Source organism: Pecten maximus, chromosome 8 (assembly GCF_902652985.1).
Source record: "Pecten maximus chromosome 8, xPecMax1.1, whole genome shotgun sequence".
Taxonomy (NCBI): domain Eukaryota; kingdom Metazoa; phylum Mollusca; class Bivalvia; order Pectinida; family Pectinidae; genus Pecten; species Pecten maximus.
In genome coordinates, this window is record NC_047022.1 from 34847995 (window position 1) to 34872182 (window position 24188).

The following is a 24188-nucleotide window of genomic DNA, read 5'->3' on the forward strand; positions in this document are numbered from 1 at the left end:
TATCTGCGCATTGTTTAGCCATTGAAGCTGGTAGAAATAATAATACTCCAGGATTAAGACGATTTTGTTATATGCCCAATACCAGACAACAAAATGAAGATGAATATGATTTTATTCAGTAACAGGGCGATTCAGTGATCTCTGCGTGTTAATTGCTTTAAAAACAGGCGAAACCACCCACGGAAATTCATACAATCGTTTTTATGAATTGTTTGAACATCATGCATATACAACTTAACTGTGCTTTTAAAACCTTGGAGGTATGGACGAGACAAGCAAGTGCAATCCCCCCTAAGCTCATGTCAATTGACTTATCAAATCTGTAAATAATTGTCAAAACTATAAGACAGCGTGTTTTTAGAACCTATTTGTAGTGCCAATAATATTCAGTACATTGCGCAACAAGATGGAAGTCGTGTATCGCCACAAGGTCAATGCAAAACCCAAGTTACATCACATAAGTCATTACGACTTAATTCTATGTCGACCAATGACTACATAGGGATCTTGGTGCCCATCGTTGACTTATCTTTATTGGTTCCGTCAGACTGCTTTTCTCTCTCTACTTCTCCTCTTAACAATCTGATAACAAGAATTAGTGGAACCTACATGTCATCCCTCCTAAAATTTCTCAAAATCCAAGACAGCTGCTGATCAGCAATTTTCTTTTCCAGAACTTTAAATGGCACACGCAACTAGTTATAAAAAAGAAACCTTACACGAAAGTTTTAAGGATACCCCTCCAGTACTTTTCAGGAAATAGCAATAACAATCTTCAATGCCCAAAATCGAAGATGGTTGTCAGCCATTTTGTTTTTCTGATCAATTATCAAATAAAAGTTTCTTTACGTCACATGTTACAAATATGTAATGTTTCTCTAGATATTCTCTTGACCTGTGCTGCATAATCGGTGTATAATGGATATTGGGAATATTATCAAACAATTTGATTCTAAAACCGAATTTCAAAAAATATTCCACCATCTGTATAAGGCCTGACATAGGTGAAGATAAAGGTCACAACTGCAGGTTAAGATTTTACATTCCCTTGCCCGAATGGCTTGTCTAGATACTACGTAATTCAGACTTACTTTCCAATAACATGCAATTCCTGATTTGTAATAACCGATCCGACCTACAAACACTTGTTTGCAGGTTGCTTTATAACCAATGTGTAAGTAACATCAAATATTCTAATTTACTCCACCTTCATTCAAGACAACAGCCACTCATGGGCCTTTAAAGAAAACAAAACAACTATTTCCATAAAATACTCTTTATTTTATACAGCATGAAGCTAATGATAAAACAACGAATTTCATGACAGATGATTTATGGACATTGTCAAACAATTACATTTAAAAGATGCATGAAAATGACTTTATATTAAAAATGCACAACATTTTCTCACAATGGTGGATGTAATAACAAGCCATGCATTTCTTTAAGAAATAAAACTGAAATAAAAAAAAAAATACATTGGATGAATGCTGTGACTCCAGAATTTCTCCATAATTCATCTTTATTCCATCCATGAATCCTGCATACACACAGTCTGTTTTATCGTACCGTAGCATTATCTGTATCTGGTAAAGCCATTCTTCAGAGAAAAGTAGAAACTTTTACCAGGCTTTCCATGGTTGTCTCATCTTATCCTGGCCATTTTAACATCTCTCAAAAATAACTATGAAGTAGGATGTCACTAAAAAATAACTCAATATGAATATTAAAACATTTTCAAGGATAAAACACCTTTTTAGTATCAAATAAGTCCAAAGTTTAGTGAAAATTAAAGCAGCAAACTATTAAAGTAATATTAATATATATCAGACATCATTGCATAGTAAAGAAGAAAAAAAAGCTAAAAAGGGAATGGGTTACAAGGGGCAGAAGTGAACATCAAAATTTTACAAAAAGGAGAAAATAATCCTGTCTGATATATACATGTGATCGTATAGCTTCCCTCTAAACAATAAAAAAACAACCTTGTTTGCCCCATTTCAACTAGATAAGAAAAATAAAATGATACCTTATAATTTCATGGTCACGGGGGGGGGGGGGGGAGAGAGTAGGGAGTGAGGGGGTGTAGGAATACACCCGTTTTTTTTGTTTTTTTTTTATAAATACACCCGTGTACACACAAAGTGTGCAGTACGTTCCCGGGGCGTCGGGTCATGGCCTCTGAATTGCCCACAAAGTATCTGTATCTAGACTTCCCTCCCAAAACATTCGCTTTATGCCTTAACCTCTATTTTTCTGATTTAAATGGAAAAACTTTTTCTAATAAACCTAAATATTGTCTCATGCTAAACACAATTTGGAATCCACATTTTCAATTTTTACAATATTTCTCTATCCCTATGGCAGCAATCAGTATATAAAACCCAGCAAATAATTCCTCCAATCTTCTTTCCATCTGAACTTCTTTTTACATATAAAATATCAACATAAATATAGCTCAACTTATATGTTCAATTTTTCAATGTCCTCCATTCGGTCCATTTATCCATGTCTTTCCAATATTCTCAAAAAAAAACAACATTTCCTCCAAACTCCATTCGGTCCAAATCCATATTTTCCATACCTTTTTTTTCAGAACATAAAAGTTGTTTAAAATAATTTTCTCCAATCTCCATTCGGTCCCTCCCAAATCCATTTACTTTCAATTTTTTGAAACTTTATCCAATACTTGAGAAATAAATCTCAAATAATTCCTCAAACCTCCATTCAGTCCAAAATCCATTTATTTGAACTTTACCAATCATCCTATATCATTTCCTCCAATCTCCATTCGGTCCTATTATATCCATATAATTCCCATCTTTCCAAATTAGGGAGAAAAATCCTTTAATTTTCCTCCATCGCCATTCGGTCCTAAATCCAAACAAATTCCAAATCCTTACTTATTTTCATCCTTAATTACTTTCCAATATCTCCATTCGGTCCTATGGGCATATCCATTAAATTTCCAATCTTTCCAAATTATTTCCAAATTTTCAAGGGGAAAAATCTTATAACTTATTTTCCTCCCATCTCCATTCGGTCCAAAATCCATCTTTTATCCAACTTCCCTATCCTAAATCCATCCAATCCAATATTTATCCCATTCCTTCCAACTTCAAAACCTTAAGTGTTGAAAAATACAAAGAGACACATTTTAACAATGCTACAAAATGTATGACAGAGCGAGCATTGGAATTATAATATGCAAAGATATTTGACTATGAAAATTTTAATAATTAATTTTTGTTCTACTTTTCATAAGGGAAATCGAGCATTTAATAGGGGCTCAAATGTCTGAACACTTTGAATATTTTTTTATTTTTGTCATAAATCATTCTTTCTTATTTATTCAATCTTAAATTTCTTAATATTTATATTTCCTGCAAACAATGTAGAATAACATCACACTCAAAATTATCCTAAAAAATTGAAGATAAAGCTTTTAAGAGTTTTTGTGTGTAATAATTAACAAAACATTGATAAAGTTTCAAGCAAATAAAATCAACGTCCATCTATCGTCAAAACTATGTCCTTCAATTTCCACTATTTTCACAAATGCATGATACCATTTATACCAGTAAATAAGAAATTTATCCACCAAAGACCACAAAGTTTACCTACTTGCTTTTTACAAAATATACAAACTTGTTAATATTGAACTGAATGGGTTAATGATAAATTCATAATTAAAGATGACTAATTCAATATTTTTGTCTGAATCATTGGACAGTCAACTATTTTCAATGGAATATTTAAAATATGATTTTATAAACGTAAAGATAGCAACTTGTATCAAGAAACAACACAATACCAATTAATAATGCATACAAAAATCACCTCCAATAATTGAAATGGATGTCTGGAGAAAAAGGTCACTCCCTGCCTCCATCATATCCAATTGGAAGCGACCAACTCCATGATCCACATCCCTGATCGCACAGAACGGTTATGGACAACCCTTAGGCATATAATTGACAGCTGGACTGTTAACTCATAACTGTGTAAGAAATGATTAATAGTGAAATATTGTACAAGTAGCAGTCACTTGTGAAATCTTTAATTTCATAAGGCACTCCTCCTTTAAGAACACTCATGATTACGCTTATCCCCCCTCCTACATACAGTGCATTACTTTTACTTCTAATGAAATCCAAATTTGTAAATTGTTAGTTTATGCAACACTAGTACTTTTGATATTCTTCAAACTGGTCTTTTCTGACACTATCAAACAGACCACAAATTTCAGGGGTAAAAGTTTTGTTTTGTTTTTGCTTGATGTTGGATAAGAAAACAAGAAAAAACATATTGCTCCTGTAAAACATCAAAACATAGTACTAAACAGTATTGGAGACATTTTGCTTCCAAATTTTGAGATATATATCTCTCCTTTTATTTAGATGAATGCCCTTTGTAATGATATTTGTTACTTTTTGATGATTGCCAAATAAATAATTTGTAAAATGACTGTTTTCTGTCCTTCCTTATTTTTGGGAGCTTAAAACACGATATATGCAGGATTCTAATTGGTATGGCCTGTTTACAGATGGATTCCCTTTCTCATCAGGTTAAATAAAAAATTACAACATATCATAAATCATCTTCAGGTTCTTGAATGCTATTGTGAACTTATTTCAGATATTAAAATGTAATGACTTGATGCCAAAGTCACCAATTAAGAAATGTTAATACATACTTTACTGACAAAAAATGGTTTTCATGAAGTTACATAATGACCACACCCTGTTAATGCAGTATGGTGACGATATGAGACAACAGACCATTCAAGATCGTGACCGAGATCGTCTCCTTCGCTGTACAGAGGAGTAGTCAGGTGACCCTCTGCCTGGGGACCCTCTGCCTGGGGACCTTCTTCTGCGGGGACTGCGGCTTAAACTTCGACTGCGGCTTTTTGAATACCGACTGCGACGGCTGCTGCTGCTACTACTACTGTAATTCTCTTTCACTCTAATGTATGACACTTCACCCTGAAACATCAAAACACATTGTTCTGAAATTGTATTTATATATCATAACTATTGTTAGGGTTAGATTGAACAGTTTAAGATATCAATACTACCAAACTAATCAATACATCAGATTCCATATACAACAAGGGCCCGTTGGAGAGCCACAACATCCGCCCGCAATATTTGACACTTGGAAGGGGGGTAGTTTCACAGGTTGTAATGCTTTAAAATGAAGTATAATTAGTTCACATGTTTATATACAGAATATACAGAGCCTGGGTCGGGTAGTATTAAGTTACGGTCCGGATAAGTAAAATCATCAAAGGGCAATAACGCCGCTAATAAGGGGGTAAGGGGCATAATTTTGGCATGTGACACTCCGGCTCATCTAGATGTATATTTGTGTTAAGTATGGAGAGCTCAACACCATACGTGTCCAAGTAAAATCATCAAAAGGGAATAACTCCACAAATAAGGGGGCAAGGGGCATGATTTTGGTATGCGACACTCCGGCTCATCAATATGTATATTTGTGTCAAGTATGGAGAGCCTGGGTCGAGTAGTACTGGAGTTATGGTCCGGACAAGTAAAATCATCAAAGGGGAATAACTCCGCAAATATGGGGGTAAGGGGCATGATTTTGGTATGCGACACTCCGGCTCATCAATATGTATATTTGTGTCAAGTATGGAGAGCCTGGGTCGAGTAGTATTGGAGTTATGGTCCGGACACCATATGTGCCTGCCCACCCACCCGCCCGCCAACATGATAACATAATATGCCTCGTCTTTCGTCGGGCGTATAAAAAGAAAGCTCAATTTTACTTTTGTTTCAAATAAAGCATCTTTTGTAGGTGAAATCAAAATCAAACAGGATTCCAGGTTGTAATAGCAATAGGCAAAAAAAACAAGAGGCCCATGGGGCCTGTATCGCTCACCTGGTTGGATTTGACCAAATGTCAAAATAATGTTCATGTTCAATTCCTTTTGTTTGTCAACCTCAAACAATGCTATATTTGGTTATAGTCTGGGGATCCCAACTGCTTTTAAGAAATAATGAAGTCCAGACTCTCTAAGTTTACAACATGCATTAATAACTTAAAGCGACTATTCGGGGAAATAAACTTAGTCTAGATACATTATTTGGTCTTCCAAAAGTTCTATCACAGCAACGCGATGGTCAAGTTCTGCTTGCATTGTCCAGTTCTGACCAATTTAATTCGGGAAAAGCCCCGTCTTAATATAACATATATCTATTTTTATAAGTCACGTGGTATTTCGAAAACGAGGCAGTGAGAAAACATCAACAGAAACATGTGAATTTTTAGAGATGTCCGATTCATCAAGCAGTCAAAGCAGTAACACGGTACGTAAATACTTCATTAACATGTCAAATATGATGCATGTGTGGGATTTATACCTAAGGATTTTTTTCATATGACTTAATACATGCAATAACAACAATAAAAACTGAAATCGGTGTCAATCGGCGTCCGATGCCGAGATGGGGGCCAATGTGGGGTAATCTTTATGTCATCGTCACCGGTGATATCGCGATCAATTCCTTTAGGCTAGAATAATAGTTGTTTAGGCATATATATATATATATTAGCGAAGCAATCATGACATAGTGTTATTGATTTAACAGGATATGAGTAGATGAGGTGAATGCTTACAGTAATGACTTGTTTCAACTACAAATATGTTATACATGTGTACATGCATATAACGTCAACTCAAATACGGCGCTTTGTTGCCGAAGTCGTAACAGTTTTAGGCCGATATCTCTTGGCTTCGGAAGCCATGTTTCTGTCGCTTCTGTTTACGTTCTACAAACCTAGATTCTTGCGCATGCGCCCAAAGCGGGAAATTTGCATTTTATCTCGTCATTCGACAGTGAGAGGATTCCCCTGAAAATTATTATTTTTTAATTCTAGGGGTTACATATCGCCAAAACTAAGTCGGAATTTTTCATAAGAGAGTATTTTCTTTATTAATTTGCTGTTTTTTCAACTTTGACCTATTTCTTCCCCGAATAGTCGCTTTAATGACTAGTAGCAATTTAAAGGAATTGCCACAATTTCCCATATTGGGCCCCACCTCTCCGGCCCCTTTGGGGTCAGAGTCACCATTTATGCAAAATCTGTTCCCGTTCCCCCAAGGATGTTTCTGACCAAATTGGGATCAAATCCATTCATAACTTTATGGCTAGTAGAAATTTAAAGGCATTACCTCTATTTCCCGTATTGGGCCCCGCCCCTTTTGCCCCTTGGGGGTCAGAGTCACCATTGATGCAAAATCTGTTCCCCTTCCCCCAAGGATGTTTCTGACCAAATTGGGTTCAAATCCATTTATAACTTGATGACTAGTAGCAATTTAAAGGAATTGCCTCAATTTCCCATATTGGGGGTCAGTCACCATTTATGCAAAATCTGATCCCTTTCCGCCAAGGATGTTTCTGACCAAATTTGGTCAAAATCCAATATTAAAGAACTTTTCGACTAGTAGCGATTTGAAGCAAATGTTAACGGACAACGGACCATGACATAAGCTCATCACCGGACCTTCGGTCCAGGTGAGCTAAAAAATAAAATGATAATACCTCATGGGACCTGAACTTTGAGTCATCAAGGTTTTGTACAGCATACTGCATGTCTTCCTTCCGTAGGAACTCCACCACACCAGTGCCATCTTTGTATGTGTCAGCGTAACACACATCCCCTGCCTCACGCATATGGTCCTTTAAATCTTGCCAGCTGCCAGAACCAGGAAGTCCTTAAAGTAATCATTTTAATAGTTTATCATAAAATTCATGGGTTCATAGTTTAACAATTCTTCAAAGAGATACAGTAAATTGCTCTTCTTTAATTCTACCATGCCACTATATACCTGAAACAAGGACACGGTACTCGGATCTTCTGGAGGGTGGACCTCGGCCACCTCCTCCTCCTCCTCCGCCACCACCACCACCACCAAACATTCCCCTGCCGCCGCCGCCTCCACCAAAACTTGGGGGACCTCTTGATCCTCGAGGGAACTCGACCCTTAGTGTGTATCCATCATAGTTGTAGCCATCCCTCATTCTAACTGCATCTTCAGCATCCCTGAAGGTTTATTGAAGTTGAATTTAATTTGTATCAATGTGAACGGAGAGGAAAATTTCTAAAGAAGAGTTACTTTGTAGTTTTAACATAGAGAATAAAAAATAAGCAGAAAGTCATTGTTAGCGATTTAAAGGAATTACCTCTATTTCCCCTATTTGACCCCACCCCTATGGCCCCTTGGGGGTTAGAGTCATCATTTATGCAAAAGCTGTTCCCCTTCCCCTAAGAATGCTTGTGACTTAATTGGCTTCAAATCCATTCATAACTTTATGACTACAATTGACTAGTAGCGATTTAAAGAAATTACCTCTATTTTCCCTATTGGGCCCCGCCCATTTGGTCACCATTTATGCAAAATCTGTTCCCCTTCCCCAAGGATGTTTCTGACTAAATTGGGTTCAAATCCATTCATAACTTTATGACTAGTAGTGATTTAAAGGAATTACCTCTATTTCCCCTATTTGACCTGCTCCTCTGGCCCCTTGAGGGCCATAATCACCATTAATGCAAAATCTGTTCCCCTTCTCCGAAGAATGTTTCTGACCAAATTTGGTTAAAATCCACTAAGTATTTTATGACTAGTAGCAATTTAATGCAAATGTTGACGGACGACAGACTGACGAAGGACGCCGCGCCATGTCATAAGGTCACTGGACCTTTAATCCAGGTGAGCTAAAAATTGATGCAATACTTCCGGGAATGAAACATCAAGTTTCTAGGTAGGCAACGCTTCTTTCAATAAACAAACAATATAGTAAAATATTATTTACCTTGTCGTAACTTAAATCGCCATTAAGAATTATATTTCAAAATTTACTGTTTAATCGATTTTGTCTATTTTCAGTAGAAAATCCATCGCGAATCTGGGTATTCTATTGAAGTTGGCAGTTTTCCCCAAACTGATTAAAGTGATAATTTAACAAGCTGCGATAACGTAGCTCTAGACGACGACGACGGGGGGGGGGGGCAATTTCTGACAGATGGTCATTGTCAGAGCTACGATTCCCTTCCATTGGCGATAGCATACTTGCCAACTTCCCCGATTTAGTTGGCAATTTCCTGGTTTCAGACTCCCCCTGCCCCGTCTCCTGATGGTATTGATAAAACATAGGGTATGCTCCCGATTTTGGAGAATATGTCTTGATAACCCCGTATGGAGCCCCTATTCATCTTGTTAGTGTCACTTAGGCCTATGACAGGTAACGCTTGCTGGCTGGTGAAAGACGTATGTGTGGGGCATTGGTCAATTAACTGACCTGTTCACAGACTGTAACGAAATTCTGACACTTCACTGACTGCAAGGGTGCAGTACCCCGATAAATAAACAATTAATTAAAACCAATTAAGCTGAATGTCCTCTACTTGACAGTAAACAGACAAAGTAATATCTTGGACAGAAAAAGTGAAAACAACACTTGCAAAGATATCAACCGAGTGTCTAATGTGACATGATCACTTATTGAAATGTTAACTACATTTAAACATTGGCTGATCTTTAAATAATTAGCACAAGGAAATAAATTCACAATATTTTTTAAATGACCATATAGACCAAAGGCCTGGTTGCATTGCCGGTAGGTAATTACATGTCATTTCAATTACCGTATCATCAGCATACCTAGTGTCAATTAGCAGAGACCTATTGTGGCAGAAACTTTCCCAATTCACATTTTGAAAGACAAAAACATGTCCACAAATACTCACTTTCTTAAACTAAATACTGTCATGTTAAAACTAAGAATTTAAGTATAAGTCCCATCCTACAAAGCACCGAGTTGAAGTGAGTACACTGCTAATAGAATACAGACTTTTTTTAATGTTTTGTATTTTTGTCTTTGTAATTTAAATCAAAAGAAACACTTGATACTTCATTCAGAAATTATATTGTACTCTATAGATATCTATTGTGACATTTTCGGTATTTTATTTTGAAGTTCACTGATCATTTGTTTGTTTTTGTTTAACATCCTATTAACAGCCAGGGTCATTTAAGGACATGCCAGGTTTTGGAGGTGGAGGAAGGCTGGAGTACCCAGAGAAAAACCACCGGCCTACGGTCATGATCGGTACCTGGCAACTGCCCCACGTAGGTTTCAAACTCACAACCCAGAGGTGGAGGGCTAGTGATTAAGTGTCGGGACACCATAACCACTTGGCTACTGTGTCGCGCGTGAAATGTGTTTTGCGGTCAAAAATGTCTCTCACGCACCCCCCCCCATGAGAATTTTAAAAAGTTGGCAAGTATGCGACAGTGTTCACTGTTGCAAAACCATGAACCTCAAAAATGCTACAAATAACGGATGTTGTGTGACTTTGGAGTAAAATCAAGTATAATTAAACATAAGCCTACCGTCACATCTGGAAATCTTTGATTTGTACATTCCAATATTATACTACTTAGAGTTGTCTCTGTATGTAATTATAATCTGCCATGATACTTCTCGGATAACACTCGCGAGGATGCTAATCCAAATACGGTATGATATTTATGACCATATATGGATGAAGCTACTACGATTAAAAAAACATTATCAAAGATATTTAACCAGTTTTTTTGTAATGGTTGTGAAGAAAGTGAATCTTACTTGGTGTAATTATTCAAATTCAGATTGTTTGACCTTGCTCACCAAGGCAGTGATCACCAAGGGCTGTTTTACTATGGAGCAGCGCCATAGTAAAATGTCTACCCGCCATAGTAAAAAAAAATCTGCCCCGCGGCGCCGATCTTCGAATTCAAAACTCTGTTAACCCGTGGTGAGCCCCAGATACTGCCGACTGTTTAGTGTTTTACTGACTGCACAGTAGTGCTGTAACGATACATCGATACGTATCGATATATGTTCGTTTTGTGCCGCGATACGATACATTGATACAGTCATCCCTGTATCGTAATATCGCCGGCATGGGTGCGGGTTCATGTAACACATTTGATACAGCGAATCGAGCGCACCAAAGCGCACCATCAGTAAAACGCTTGTAACCGGATTGTATGAAGTCGCCAATGCAGAGCGCCTTGATGATTATGAATAAATACGGACGATGGCTAACGCTGACAGCCATGTGTAATTCCCTTTTACTTTATCTCTCTATCTATATCTATATCTTAGTACTTAACCTCATCCGACTTGTAAATCAAAGATATTCGTTGACTTGAAACAAGTCAAGGGTCCACGGCACATGGAACTTACCTATCGAAGTAGAGTATTTAGTATTGCCGTATTCACAGAATGGGAGGCGGAGTTAACGTATTTCGGGAACACAATAACTTGAATTCGCATTAACCCTTTGCCACATGTAAGCGCCTCTGGACGCCTTTACCCCTTGCCACATGTAAGCGCTTCTCGACGCCTCTGCATTATCTCCATGTAAGCGCTTCTCGACGCCTCTACGTTATCTCAATGTAAGCGCCTCTCGACGCCATGCCGGTTCGGTAAACTTAGACATGGAAAATCCCGTGATTGAGAGCGACACCTATCTGGAAATCCCTGATACTATTTTAAGAAGATATCAATGCATCGACCAATCAGATTTGTACACGTCATTCATACGAAAGTTTTTGAATAAATTAACCTAGAAAGTGTGAGTCATGAGTGTAGAAAAGTGTGACAACAACGAGGCGTGATGGCGGCTGTGGCTACGATTTTGCGCGACATTTTTGACGACGATGATGATAATTTAGAGTTCGATGGCTTTAGACCTGAATACATTGAGTCAGATATTGATCTTAACGATGTTCTAAATGAACTGTCAACAGATAACGAGTCCGAAAATGAGGACGAACGGCGACTAGTTGTACCGCCGCCATTAGGTAATGTTGACCGAGATTTTTCGCCGATCACAGTAAATGATTTTGTTAGGGAAACGGGGCCAGTACTTCCAGAAACTTTAGATGTTGATACTGTAAGTCCCATTGATTATTTCTACCTTTTCTTCAATGAGAATCAGTTTCCACCATAGCTCGACACACTAATAACTACGCTCGCCGGCATTTGAAAAACGAAGGTAGATTTGACCCGAAATGGTCGGATACACATTCCTTCGTCGCGACATCGGATATAAAATATTCTAGGCTTAAGCCTGAACTGTTGAAATATTCTTGTGAAAACTTTGAAAATTCAGTTTGTTTCATTTGGGAGTTAATGTTGAATCATTTCATGTACAGGAATTCAATGAATTATAAATTACATTGTCAAAATATTTTGAAATTTTTCTGTTCTGTTTGTATACAGCTGATTTCGTGGTTATGTGTTGTTGGTTTTATAAAGAAAATAGCACAGAATTAACATTTAAGAAATTCTGAACATAATTGTAACTTACTAAAAAAGCCTAAAACAACTATCAAAATTAGGTTTAGAAAAATTAATCAAAACAAAGCTTAATTTCTCAAAAACTGCCATTGAGATGGTGTATGTATATTTCAGTCAGCGCAATAATGTTGCATTGCAACAATGTATCTTTGCACTATCAGCACAGAGTGCTGAAGTGTTATAACCTGCATGTGGCAAAGGGTTAAATCGGTATCACCCTCATTTGACAATTTTACACCACCAGCAAGACAAGTATTGAAAACCGAAAACCGTGGACAGGTTAAACACAAATAAAGCCGAAAACCACTATGTTTAAAAGCTGATAGCAAACATGCTACATGATGTATCGATAACTAGTTTATAATAAATGATCTGCGCCCTTTTTCGGCAGTGGAAATGAATGTTTCCATGAGTTGTAACTTGTTGCACGTTGTTGACCCAAGGTATAACATTCAGAGTCGACAATGTTTCAGTGACAAGTCTCAAGAGTCCTGTTTATATTTGACATTTATTTAGATCTGTTTAATTCTACTGTTTTTGTTAAAAATGTGTTCAATGAGTGTCATTAAAACTTCAGATTGAACGTTAAATATTGTTTGATTTGTTTCAATTTATGACAATTTCACGTATACGCTATACGTATCATATCATGATGTCTGTATCGCAATATGTATCGTATCGTGACATTGTTGCCGATACACAGCACTACTGCACAGGTAAGAGCTTGAGGCCAGTTAATTACCTGTTCACACGCCAGGGCGACTTTTGACACTTCATTCAATGACCTGGACGTCCAATACCCCGACGAATTAACCGATGTAATTATATCAATCATACCAATATTAATTGATGGCTTAATTGATCAGGCCACGAACCGCGTGTTTGTGTTTTGAAAACGGTCATGTGTCGAATAAAGGCTTAAATGGCTTCGACGATTAAAGTCAACCTCATATATGACCCCGATTACTTTATAACACACGTGACATGGATGTTGCGTTTGTGAAGAAATGATGAGTTTGCAAAACGAAAGTAACATGAACTGTAGAACAAAAAGACCGATGATTATAATTTCATTCTGTAATCATGAAGCGACAACTAAAGCAGCAGTCTATTGAATCATTTTTCGAGAATTCGCCGAAACGACAGAAGGCTTAGCCCGGTCTGTTCACCGACAAAGTCAAAACACAGATCGTCATTTTTACCGACTGAATGAAGAAATATTTATGGCTAAAGTACCACGAAGATGAAGTTATTTAGGTGTCAAATGGTTACTAAAATGTATTTTGTATTATATAAATCTCTTACATGTCATAATAAAAAATATAATTTTTAAATTATTTTTTAAAATGTTATTGGCTAGTTTGTATATGACTGATTTATAGGCCTATACATATTTAATGTAAACAAACTTAATAGTTGATACTTGATTAAAAAATGTATTATTTCCAAATTTTACATTATTGACTAATATATAGTGACTTTGTTTAATCATAAAACCAAAAATTAAATTTTTTTTCTCTCTATATTTTCAGTGATTAGGTCCAAGTATTTACCTAGAGTGCTTTCACTCTAGGTAAATACTTGGACCTAATCACTGAAAATATAGAGAAAAAAAAATGGCTGGGCAGTGGGGTATGTGTTATAGTGATACATGGCATTTTAACATACTATCGCAAATATGATGATACCCACAGAATTTTACGCAATTTCATTTATACACATCAGTAATTCGTTAATCTCATAAACTTGCTGTGTTTGATTGATGCTCAATATTATCCGGCTGCCCTACTGTCAAACGACGAATTTGCTATGATTTTTGTCAAAAATACCCAATAATCGCGATCAAAACACGATGGACAGAATTTTGGCATTTAACATTGACCAGGGCATCCAGTAGACCCTAGAGAGTATGTTTTTGACTCTACAAAATCAAATTTGACTCTTGATTTTGAAGGAGCATGTCTATTTGATATAATGTTTTGACAGTTTTTGACACTTCATATTTCTGACAAATAGTGATTTGACTTTTGAAATTGCTAAAATTCAAGGGTCAACTGGATGCCCTGATTGACTACAATAAACTATTAGTAATCAACAATTTGTTTGGATTACAGATATAAAGTACCTTAATTTGCTATTTTATAATGGCACGAAAAATTCCAAAAGGGAAAAACTCTCTCCAATATCTGATTTCGACGGGGAATTTTTCAGTACACAGGCTTTCATTCGATTTTCATTCATATATCAACTATTTGTAATCTATATTACACATCATTTTAATTAGTCACAGAATAGCATAAATGCATGTGATGTATATGGCAAGCCAAGTTGTCATTTATTCGCGGAGCAATGTCAATCCAGTCTTTTACCAAAATAAGATACGGTAAACCTCCGGTTAGTTCGAACAAAATTAAATAAATATTGACTAACCTGTTCGAATTATTCGAAATTATGCTTCAGAAAATAAGCGCGAGTTGGAACTATCCAAGCCGATATCTGTGAAAATTATGATGATTATTGTGCTAAGCCGCTCGGGCAATGCGTAGCTATATAGGCCCCAAAACAGTACAGTACACGTTTTATTTGTGACACAAAAGTTTACCATTTGTACAGTATAATCTCTGCATGGTTATATTTTTTATCTGAATCGGAAACTATCACTATATTATTGTAATAAATGGTCTCTTTAATACATCGAAAGCATAGTCTACATAACCTGTTGCGTTTACGAAAGCACTACTGTAAAATTAGGTCAGAACATGTCTGCTTTTAAATATGGCCATATCCGGATATGAATGCTTATCACGTCACTCAGCACGACCTGGCGGCAGGTTCTTTCAACTTCACCGCAAGCAACACCTCGCGTGGCCTGCTTACCTAGCGCGAGGTCGCAGGTTTTCAGGCAATACCTTGATTGGCAATAATTAAGAGATGTCCAGTCACAATTAAATAATCATAATGCTAAGGGCAAATTTGTTGCAAATAAACTGGTTTAGGTTTGGGTTTATGGTTTAAACCTGGTTTTCAAAACGGTTTGTAAACTAAAACTGGTTTGCTCTTGAGAAACAAATGCGAAATTCTAGTTTTCAATATGGTGTCTTTGGGAGAAAATGCTTCAGAGCAGTATTTGAAACGTTGATACCTCCTGAACGCACAAAAATTCCCCGAATCCCAAATTATGTTGAAGACATACTTCCACAATTCAATGCAATGACAAACACAAGGGAACACTGTCATACCAATGGGAAAACAATTATTAATATTTATAATTTATATTTTATTTGTCCAGTCAAATGACACTACAAGCCATAGCTGACAAGTTTGGAGTACATAGCGCACTTCAAGAGCACATTCTGCATGTTGACAACATTCGCCATCTTGTTTTCAGAAACGAAACCTTCCAAACCACAACCGGTGGTGGTTTGAATGGTTTAATAAACTAGTTTAGGTTTATCAGAAACAAATGAATGAACCGGTTTCAGTTTAAATGTGGTTTGAAACTGGTTTACTCAACAAATGGAGAGTTTACAGAACCGGTTCGAAACTAAAACTGGTTTTAGGAGAACAAATTCGCCCTAAGTAACACTAGTTATATTTGAAAATACATGGATGATTTCTTAGTTTGCCAAACAGCGTGAATACAAATATTGCAGGTTATTTACACATTGTTGGGGCCTAAATTTGCAATCAGCTGTCTAGTGCGTGGTGTATTTTGCAATGGAAAAACAACTGAATTAACGCTAAAATATGAGGCATATATTAAATCAGACGCATTCTAATGATCACGCATACAAATTAATCCAATAGCCTAAACGTGCCTGTTGATCAAATTTAAGTCTTGGGCATTTTTTCTGGGCCGGTCGTCGCGAGCTTTCAATGGAGTTTGCTGAAAAAAATCCTACTTTACGTTCCTCATTTGACAAGTTCTAACTATCCGAAATACTGTCAGTTATAAAACAACCAGAGTTCAAACTATTACTAGCTAAAAATATTGTTTTTCTAGAAAAAAAATGTGTGTTCGAACTATCCATGTGTTTGAACTAATCTGAGGTTTACCGTATCTTATATATATTATATAATCTTATATAAGACATCTTATATGTTTATGTTATAAGATATCTTATATACATGTAGGCCTAATGTTGTTTTTTTTATTCGAGAAAAAAGGGGCTACGGTGGCCGAGTGGTTAAGGTGTCCCGACATGTTAACACTAGCCCTCCACCTCTGGGTTGCGAGTTCAAAACCTATGTGGGGCAGTTGCCAGGTACTGACCGTAGGACGGTGGTTTTTCTCTGGGTACTAAGGCTTTCCTGCACCTCCATACCTGGCACATCCTTAAATGACCCTGGCTGTTAATAGGACGTTAAACAAAAACCAACCAAAAATATTCGAGAAAATTATAATCATGTAGCTGATAGTAATATACTGCCCGGTGTAAATCATATCGTGCTGGGGCTTGCTACAGTCGATAATGTGAGGGACTTCATACCATGCCGTACTCAAACAATGTTAGAGGTTTTACACTGCGAGATACTTTTGACAGGCGCAGTCGGCAAAATCATATCGGATAGAAAAAGAGCCGACCAGCGGCCTCTTATGTTATAGGAGTTACCCTGCCGCAGGGTATGAATATGTTCTGACTTGATGAAATGTCTCGAGAATAAATGATAAAGTTAAACTATTTCGAGTAATTGGAAATACAAAAATTTGATACAAGGTTATATTTATTAGTAGGCCTGTGCTAGCACGTGCATACCTTGAATCTTCAAACTCCACAAAGGCAAAAGGTGGGCCACGTCTGTTTTTCAACTCAATGTAACGAATGTTTCCATATTTTGTAAATAAATCTTCGATATCTTTTTGTCTTACATCGGGTGGTAAATTGCCGACATAAATTCTGGAATCAGATCCGCTTCTAGACGACATATTATAAGGAATTTGATTGCTGAATTCGTCAGATTTCCTTGATCGTGGCGTCAACGACCGGCTTGGGTCTTTCAAATGTTTGATTGCATTGCTATAATATCAAAGCGTACAATTGACATTGCATGTTTCCGCAGAAGTGCCTTCTGGGATGATATATGCCTCAAGAGATTTATTATTACTTGAACCAATTAATGTCGTGGAATAATCCAATGAAATGTCTTGGTTCAGCGTCCTTGTGGATACGTTGCTAATGTCAGCATCATCTCCATCATACGCAGAACCAAAACCGGCAAGTTGAAAGTGACAAAACTTTTAGCTTACGATTTTTTGTGTGACGAATTTTGCTGTTGAAATCTGAAAGGACAGGTTTGTATGAACGAATTCCCCCACTAATAAGTTCTTTTTTAAATATAACAATGTGCATGTATGTATCTAAATCATAGGCTACAATACTGAGGTAGCAATGCTCAACCATTTTTTTCCTTCATATGTGTTTATATAAACTGTATCTTATTTTGTTTATCTATGTTTTGTCTTTACAAAACAGAAAACAGATTGGAAATCGGTTAAAAAACAAATTTTCTATGCGATATTTAAAACACGAAAATCCACTGTCCTGAAATGGCATTTTTTTTCGGCAGAACGATTTACCCAAAAACACCAACAAATTTCATGAAAACGTCATTAGAAAATGATATGTATGTATATATTTAAAACATATCGAATACAGTTACCTTCTTTTGTTGACTTACCGGCGAGTAGGGTTTTGACGGTGAGGGAGATAACTCTGTATTGTGATCTTGACCGATATCTACAATTGTACATACTAAAATAATTATGAGTAACTATATATGTTTGTGCCAATTTATTGGCAATTCACCTATGTCATAATTGTTATGGCATACTATGTACTGAATAAACATGATATCAACTGGATATGTATAGTTATTTCCACGTGGTCGGTTTTATTGTATGACTGTTTGTAAGAGTTATCTCCCTCGTCGTCAAAACCCTACTCGCCGATAAGTCAACGAAAGAAGCTATCAATAGCTGTATTTGATGCGTTAATATATAGATATTAATTTCTAACAGTGTTTCCATGTAATGTGTTGATGTTGTGAGATGTTTTTGGGTGTGTTTGGGTAGTTTTTGGGTAAATCGTTCAACCCTTTTTTTCAAATATACAAAAAACGCGTACTCCATGCATCTTGATAAGTTGAATATGATTTTGTTTGTATAAATGGTGTAAGAATTGGCCAATTGTAATATTCAAGCTAAAAACAGAACATTCTTCTATTTTTATGCAAGATATTTTAGGTAAAATGTTCCATTATGACCATTCTAAGTGGAAGTTACTCCCCTTCTTAAATTTTTAACAAGTGAAACTGAAAGTATATAGATTCAAATATCTTAACGAGGTAGTAATAACACCTCAGTGTAGCTACAACACAATTTAATTAATTGTGTTTTATATATAAACAAATGATAGTAATGTTGGTATGTGATAAACTGCAGTTGACACAAAAAATAAGTCTGTAAATGCGTATATTCAAAACTAGGTCAAGTTGACTTCGATATGACGTTGAGTCTTCGTCAATGAAGTGGTGTGTTCATCTGTTATTGTAAACGTTTCATTTGTTTAATATTGATGCTTAAATTGATTTGATTGTTTGCTGTTTAATTCAAACTAATGGATTCCATACAAAACTAGAGGCAAAATGTGTATGGTACTGTACCTCTGTGATCAGGGTCTCTCGGCGCTACTTTCGACCGCCATATAGGCATCTTTGATTTTACGATGTTTTTCATTGACCCCCTTCTCGAATAAATGACATTTTCATGTGTTTCCCGGGATTGTCATGCATAATATTATATACCCAAAAAATCAGAAATGCCTAAGTAATACAGCCAGTTAAGTATGGTCACGTCGTTTGACTCGGCCGGAATCACGGTAATATTCATAATTCAGTTTTTCGAAAAATTGGCATTCCTTACCCTTTTGCCAATTTTAACATACGAAACATAGTTAAATCAATAGGATTCCTTATGGATATTTTTAGGTAATTCGTGCGTTTGTACAGAATTATAAAGACAGTTAAATCCTCCGGATACTAAACCCTATAATTGGGGTACGTGTTTTAAAGCGTTTCTAAGATATTGATACGAGTTACCTTCCCTTTGCCTGAGCATTGCTAACTGAGGTACGTCACATGTGAAGATCACATGTGTTATCATATTTTGGTCGGGAATGTAGATCTAATTAAATCGTTTTATAGCAAAAGTCAATGATAATTAAATCACTGGTACAGGATTCTGTTTCCTCTATGTCAGACTCGTTACATAGTACGTAATTGTTATCGCAATTCGGTAATATTTTTGTATGACTGAAAAGTCAACGTTTGTCCTAATTGATCATGACTATTCAGTTCTTTTTTGAAACATTTTGAATTATTAGCACACACAACATTTCATAGTTTGTTGTTCTACACATTAACAGTTCGTAGTAAAAAAAAAGATTCCTCAGTGAACACTGTTGAGGATATATTCTTAAAAAGCCAGTTGCATCGGGATCATATTTTCCATGAATTAGATCTACATAATAAAGTTCGATCATATCATAACCTTGCTGTCTTGATCTTCTTGGCGCTATTTTTTTGAAAATGAAGTCACATCAGTCTATCAGGATATAGATATTTTACTTAACGACCAGTTGTGTTGCCCTTCTTTGAACTATTTCAATTTTAAGGTTGCGTCAAAAGAGAGGCTAAGACAAAGCCTCAAAGTTTTTTTTTTGGAGGTTTTTGGGGGCCGTTAATGGACCCCATTCCCAATCGAAAAGATTGCATTTTAAGGACAAATTCCCAAAATTTGCAGTTTATTCCTGAATATTTACATTTACACTGCAGCCCCACTATATAACTTTACCAAGCTCACTTGGAAGTTATGAGTCCATAATTTCCAAATCTTTATTATGAAGTCATTATTATAGTGACGTCATAATTGTCATGTTGGCGATAACGAAAGATGGCTGTTGAAAAGGCTGTTCCGTCTTTGACGATAATAAGTTGTTCATTCATTATCAGAGTAAAATTCCTGGATATAGTCTTTCAAATTCGCTGTCAAATGTAATTATAAGCATTGAACTGCTTTCATTTGGAAGTTATATTATGGGCTGATGAATGCCAACTGAACAAAGACAAATTCAACATGAAGAGCTAGCACGCTTCATTAAATTTGCCTTTGTCCAGTTGGCATTCATCAGCACATAACTTCCAAATGAAAGCAGTTCAATGCTTAAAAAAATCCTTCACAATTCACCAATTTTCCTCCCAAAATGAGACAAAAATTAAGGCCCCATCCCAAACTAGTGAAAAATAGCCATGCCTCAAGTGACCTATTCTAGCCTCCTGACCGTCCATAAACAATTAACATTTTCGACGACCCCAATACCACTGAACAAATTACAATAAAATTTGGCAAGAAGCTTCCATGGTCAAAGGTCAACCAAAATTGTGAATTATATGGTCCCGATCCCTGTGGGGCGGGGCCAACATGGTCAAATTGACTAAAATTTCAAAAATCTCTTTAACTCTCCAATATGGAAGAATCAAATACTCTTCACAGATGGAGAGGTCTTAGGTTTTTTACCAAAATTGCGAATTTCATTTTTCGTTTTGTTTTGTCATAAGCCTTCCTTATATTTCGTTATACAATCGAGAAGGGGTTTTTGCCTTTTGTTTTGATGTTGTTTTTTAAACTAGAAATACAATAAAACGCATTCCAAGTTCATTGCATACTAAAACTGACATCGATGGGGATAAAATAGTTATTTTGGGAGGAAGGCAGGCAAGAAAAAATGAGAATTTCTTGGATGTGATACTGCTGATTTAACCCATCGTATACTTGCATGAAAGTAACATTACTTTCTACCTCCATGTTGCATCAAATTTGTAAAACCAGACCCTGTAATGAATGGTGACGCATACAACGAGCACACAAAGTGCCGCTCTTGATCTTTATCACTTCCTTCCTCGTGTTTGTTGTTGTATGGTTCCAAAAACCGCTTGCAAGCTTGAACAGACTTTGAGCCGTTTGCTTCAAACATCCGCGTGACCAGAAAACGATGATTATAAAAAATTGAACCTTGTAAAAAGTCTGGGTTTGTCAGATTCCTTGAGCGTAAAAAAGGGAGCGAGAAATTAAATTGTATTGGTCTTAGCCAAACTCTTAAGTCAGCTGTAGAAATAAAACACCAGAAAGTTGAGCATATATCGAGTACATGCATAGATCTGCATCATTAGGTGTAGTAGGAGAAGGGGCTTATATTTTTTCTCTTTAAATGATATCAATCTTCATCAATTTTGTTTTGACCAATATTTTTCTTTACAAAGCCTGTTTATAATTGGTCAAGTAATAAGACTTTTACAACAACAGTTAGTTTTACTACAAATCAACTTTTGGTTAATGCATGGAAAAAATGATTGTTAGTTTAATACATTTGGCCAGTGTTGGCCCAACACATGAAAATTAACAGTTGGGTTCATAATGTTCAACCAATGTCTTGGGCCAATGCAAGGCCAAACAGACTGACCAACAGATAACATTTGGCCAAGGTATGTCTGCTATCTGGGTCATCTGTCCATCTGATGTCAACTTCTAAAAAAATCGAGAGGCATGGGGTCATGATATTGGGCCAATCATCTAGTTATGAAGGGGCTTGGGCTATACCAAGTTCAAGATTGTAGTTTCACCTAGAATGTTAGGGAGTAAGGACTTTTTTTCGCATACTGTAGTGTATTTATTATCTTTGCAATATTACTCTTCATATATACCGTATATAAGTGGAAACTGTTCCTTATTTTTCAGTCACCATGTCTGACAGAAAGGCAGTCATTAAAAATGCTGACATGGCTGAAGACATGCAACAAGATGCAGTGGACTGTGCCACACAGGCTCTAGAGAAGTACAACATTGAAAAGGATATTGCTGCATTTATCAAGAAAGAGTTCGACAAAAAGTACAACCCAACCTGGCACTGTATTGTTGGACGTAACTTTGGAAGCTACGTAACACATGAAACCAAGCATTTCATCTACTTCTACCTAGGACAAGTCGCCATTCTACTCTTCAAATCAGGCTGAAAATATGGAAATCTGTTGACTTTGATTCAGAAAAAAAATCTCCCTAGTGTTTTATTCTTCAACCGACTTCTACTCAATAGATTTTTGTATGACTACACCATCTGTTATGTGTAAAGTTGACATGTTTACTTTGCTAGCCTAAAATTTAAGTTCATAATATATGTGAACAGCAAAACAACATTTTCTTAGTACCAGTATTCAAATTTGAGAGGATATATCCTACACTTATTAAATAATATTTGTATCCGATAAAGTTACTACAAAGATATATGTTGACATTGACTGCTATTTGCATTATTCATTGACAGTGAAGGTTATGATATCATGATTTCAATATTCAGACTCAGCATTAGGCATGAAACAATCAACCTGTTGACCAAAATGAGTTTTTGTCAAACTTTCTGTGCACAATGTTTTATGTACCCAGCATATTTTATTTTATGATTGGGCTAGACTGATGTATTAAATAACTGCACATCCTGATATTGTATTACAGTACAGGGGGTTTGCTTTACCTTGTGCATTTGGCTTGTATCAATTCAATTGGAATGTTAGGACAATTATGAGTGAATTTCGTTTTATGTGAGGTTGGATGATGATTATGAGTGAATTTCTTGAATGTGAGATATCAGTTAGTTCTGTGCAGTATTAAATACATGTAGTCTGGCCCTTAGAAGTGATACATTTGTGTGCTTTTATTTTGTAAAGTGTATTGATCAATCGTGCCAACTCGGATTAAGTTTTTGTTCTCTATTAATTATACTAATGTGTAAATTCATCACTTGTGATTGTTATATTATTTTATTTGGTGCTTCAAAATTGAGTGTATTTTACCAGGTCTTGAATACAAGTTAGTTACCATACATAGAGTTTGTAGTTTTATATATTTGACTATTGTTATGAATGCGATTTATTCTACAGTGTCAGGGCACTTATTCGATCAAAACTCGACTATGGCTCCATCGGTTATGGATCGGCTAGATCCTATCCAAAACCAAGGACTACGTCTAGTAGTACTTGGTGCTTTTTGAACAACACCTGTGCAGAGCCTTTATGTAGAGGCAAATGAACCATCCTTAAATGACAGAAGGAAAAAACTTTCTCTTCAATTGAAATCCAACCCGAAAAATCCGGCTTTTGACCTTGTTGTCAATCCGCAATACCAAAACATATTTACTCAAAACCAAAAACTCTTACCAACATTTGGCATTAGAATTTCTAACTTTCTTCAGGAACTTAACATCAGTTTAGACAACATAGGCGAGTACACCGTAACTGATGTACCACTGTGGCTTGTCGAAACACCTGATATTAACCTTACTCTACATGAGAGGCAGTGGCGTAGGAAGCGGGGGGGCAGGGGGGGCAATTGCCCCCCACTTTTTTCAGTGGGGGGGGGGGGCAAACATATCTTTTTGCCCCCCCCACTTTTTGACATCCAAAATCTAAAAAAGGGGAAAAATACGAATTTATATATTCATTTCGATAAATATCTGTATATTTTCGAACCGATAATGTTTTCTTGAAGGCAACGATAAAAACTGTATCTTGTACATCCGGAACATTCCGACTTTTATACTAGTATATCAATCCTCAGACCTGTGTGTCGGTCGTCTGCAATAGCCTGGTAAGTCAATATTTATATCTTAATACGAAATTTTGCTTAACTTCATCACATAGATTCAATAAGTTGATGATAATTTGTGAAGATAATTGAGTTCATAATGAGAACAAGACAGA

The 24188-nt window shown here is 36.3% G+C and overlaps 2 protein-coding genes across 5 annotated transcripts; one reads left to right on the plus strand and one right to left on the minus strand.

Annotated features, from left to right (window-relative positions):
• Positions 1-1258: 1258 nt before the first annotated feature.
• On the minus strand, positions 1259-17403 carry LOC117333307 (serine/arginine-rich splicing factor 1-like). 4 transcript variants are annotated; one of them, XR_004533878.1, is made up of 6 exons: positions 17138-17403; positions 7859-8073; positions 7572-7744; positions 4782-4988; positions 3841-4000; positions 1259-3125 (listed from the first exon to the last, which is right to left on the minus strand). XR_004533878.1 is itself a non-coding variant. In XM_033892544.1 (5 exons), the coding sequence occupies exons 1-4, from the start codon at positions 17305-17307 to the stop codon at positions 4785-4787; spliced, it is 762 nt and encodes a 253-aa protein (XP_033748435.1). In that variant the 5' UTR covers positions 17308-17403; the 3' UTR covers positions 1259-4000; positions 4782-4784. The 4 variants fall into 4 exon arrangements, 2 of the variants coding, with proteins under 2 accessions (XP_033748435.1, XP_033748434.1); XR_004533877.1 differs by having other exon boundaries at positions 3841-4988; XM_033892544.1 differs by having other exon boundaries at positions 1259-4000.
• Positions 17404-17487: 84 nt separating this feature from the next.
• Positions 17488-23311, plus strand: LOC117333308 (dynein light chain 2, cytoplasmic). The gene is made up of 2 exons (XM_033892545.1): positions 17488-17673; positions 22174-23311. The coding sequence occupies exon 2, from the start codon at positions 22179-22181 to the stop codon at positions 22446-22448; it is 270 nt and encodes an 89-aa protein (XP_033748436.1). The 5' UTR covers positions 17488-17673; positions 22174-22178; the 3' UTR covers positions 22449-23311.
• The last annotated feature ends 877 nt before the right edge of the window (positions 23312-24188 follow it).

Coding starts and splice junctions, on each gene's coding strand:
- LOC117333307 (XM_033892544.1), bottom strand. CDS start 17,307: ATGTCGTCTAGAAGCGGATCTGATTCCAGAATTTATGTCGGCAATTTA. Junction 8,074..17,137: donor GTGGAGTTTGAAGATTCAAG/GTATGCACGTGC, acceptor ATAAACCTTCAG/GGATGCTGAAGATGCAGTTA. Junction 4,989..7,571: donor CAAAGTTCAGGTCCCATGAG/GTATTATCATTT, acceptor TTGATGTTTCAG/GGTGAAGTGTCATACATTAG.
- LOC117333308 (XM_033892545.1), top strand. CDS start 22,179: ATGTCTGACAGAAAGGCAGTCATTAAAAATGCTGACATGGCTGAAGAC.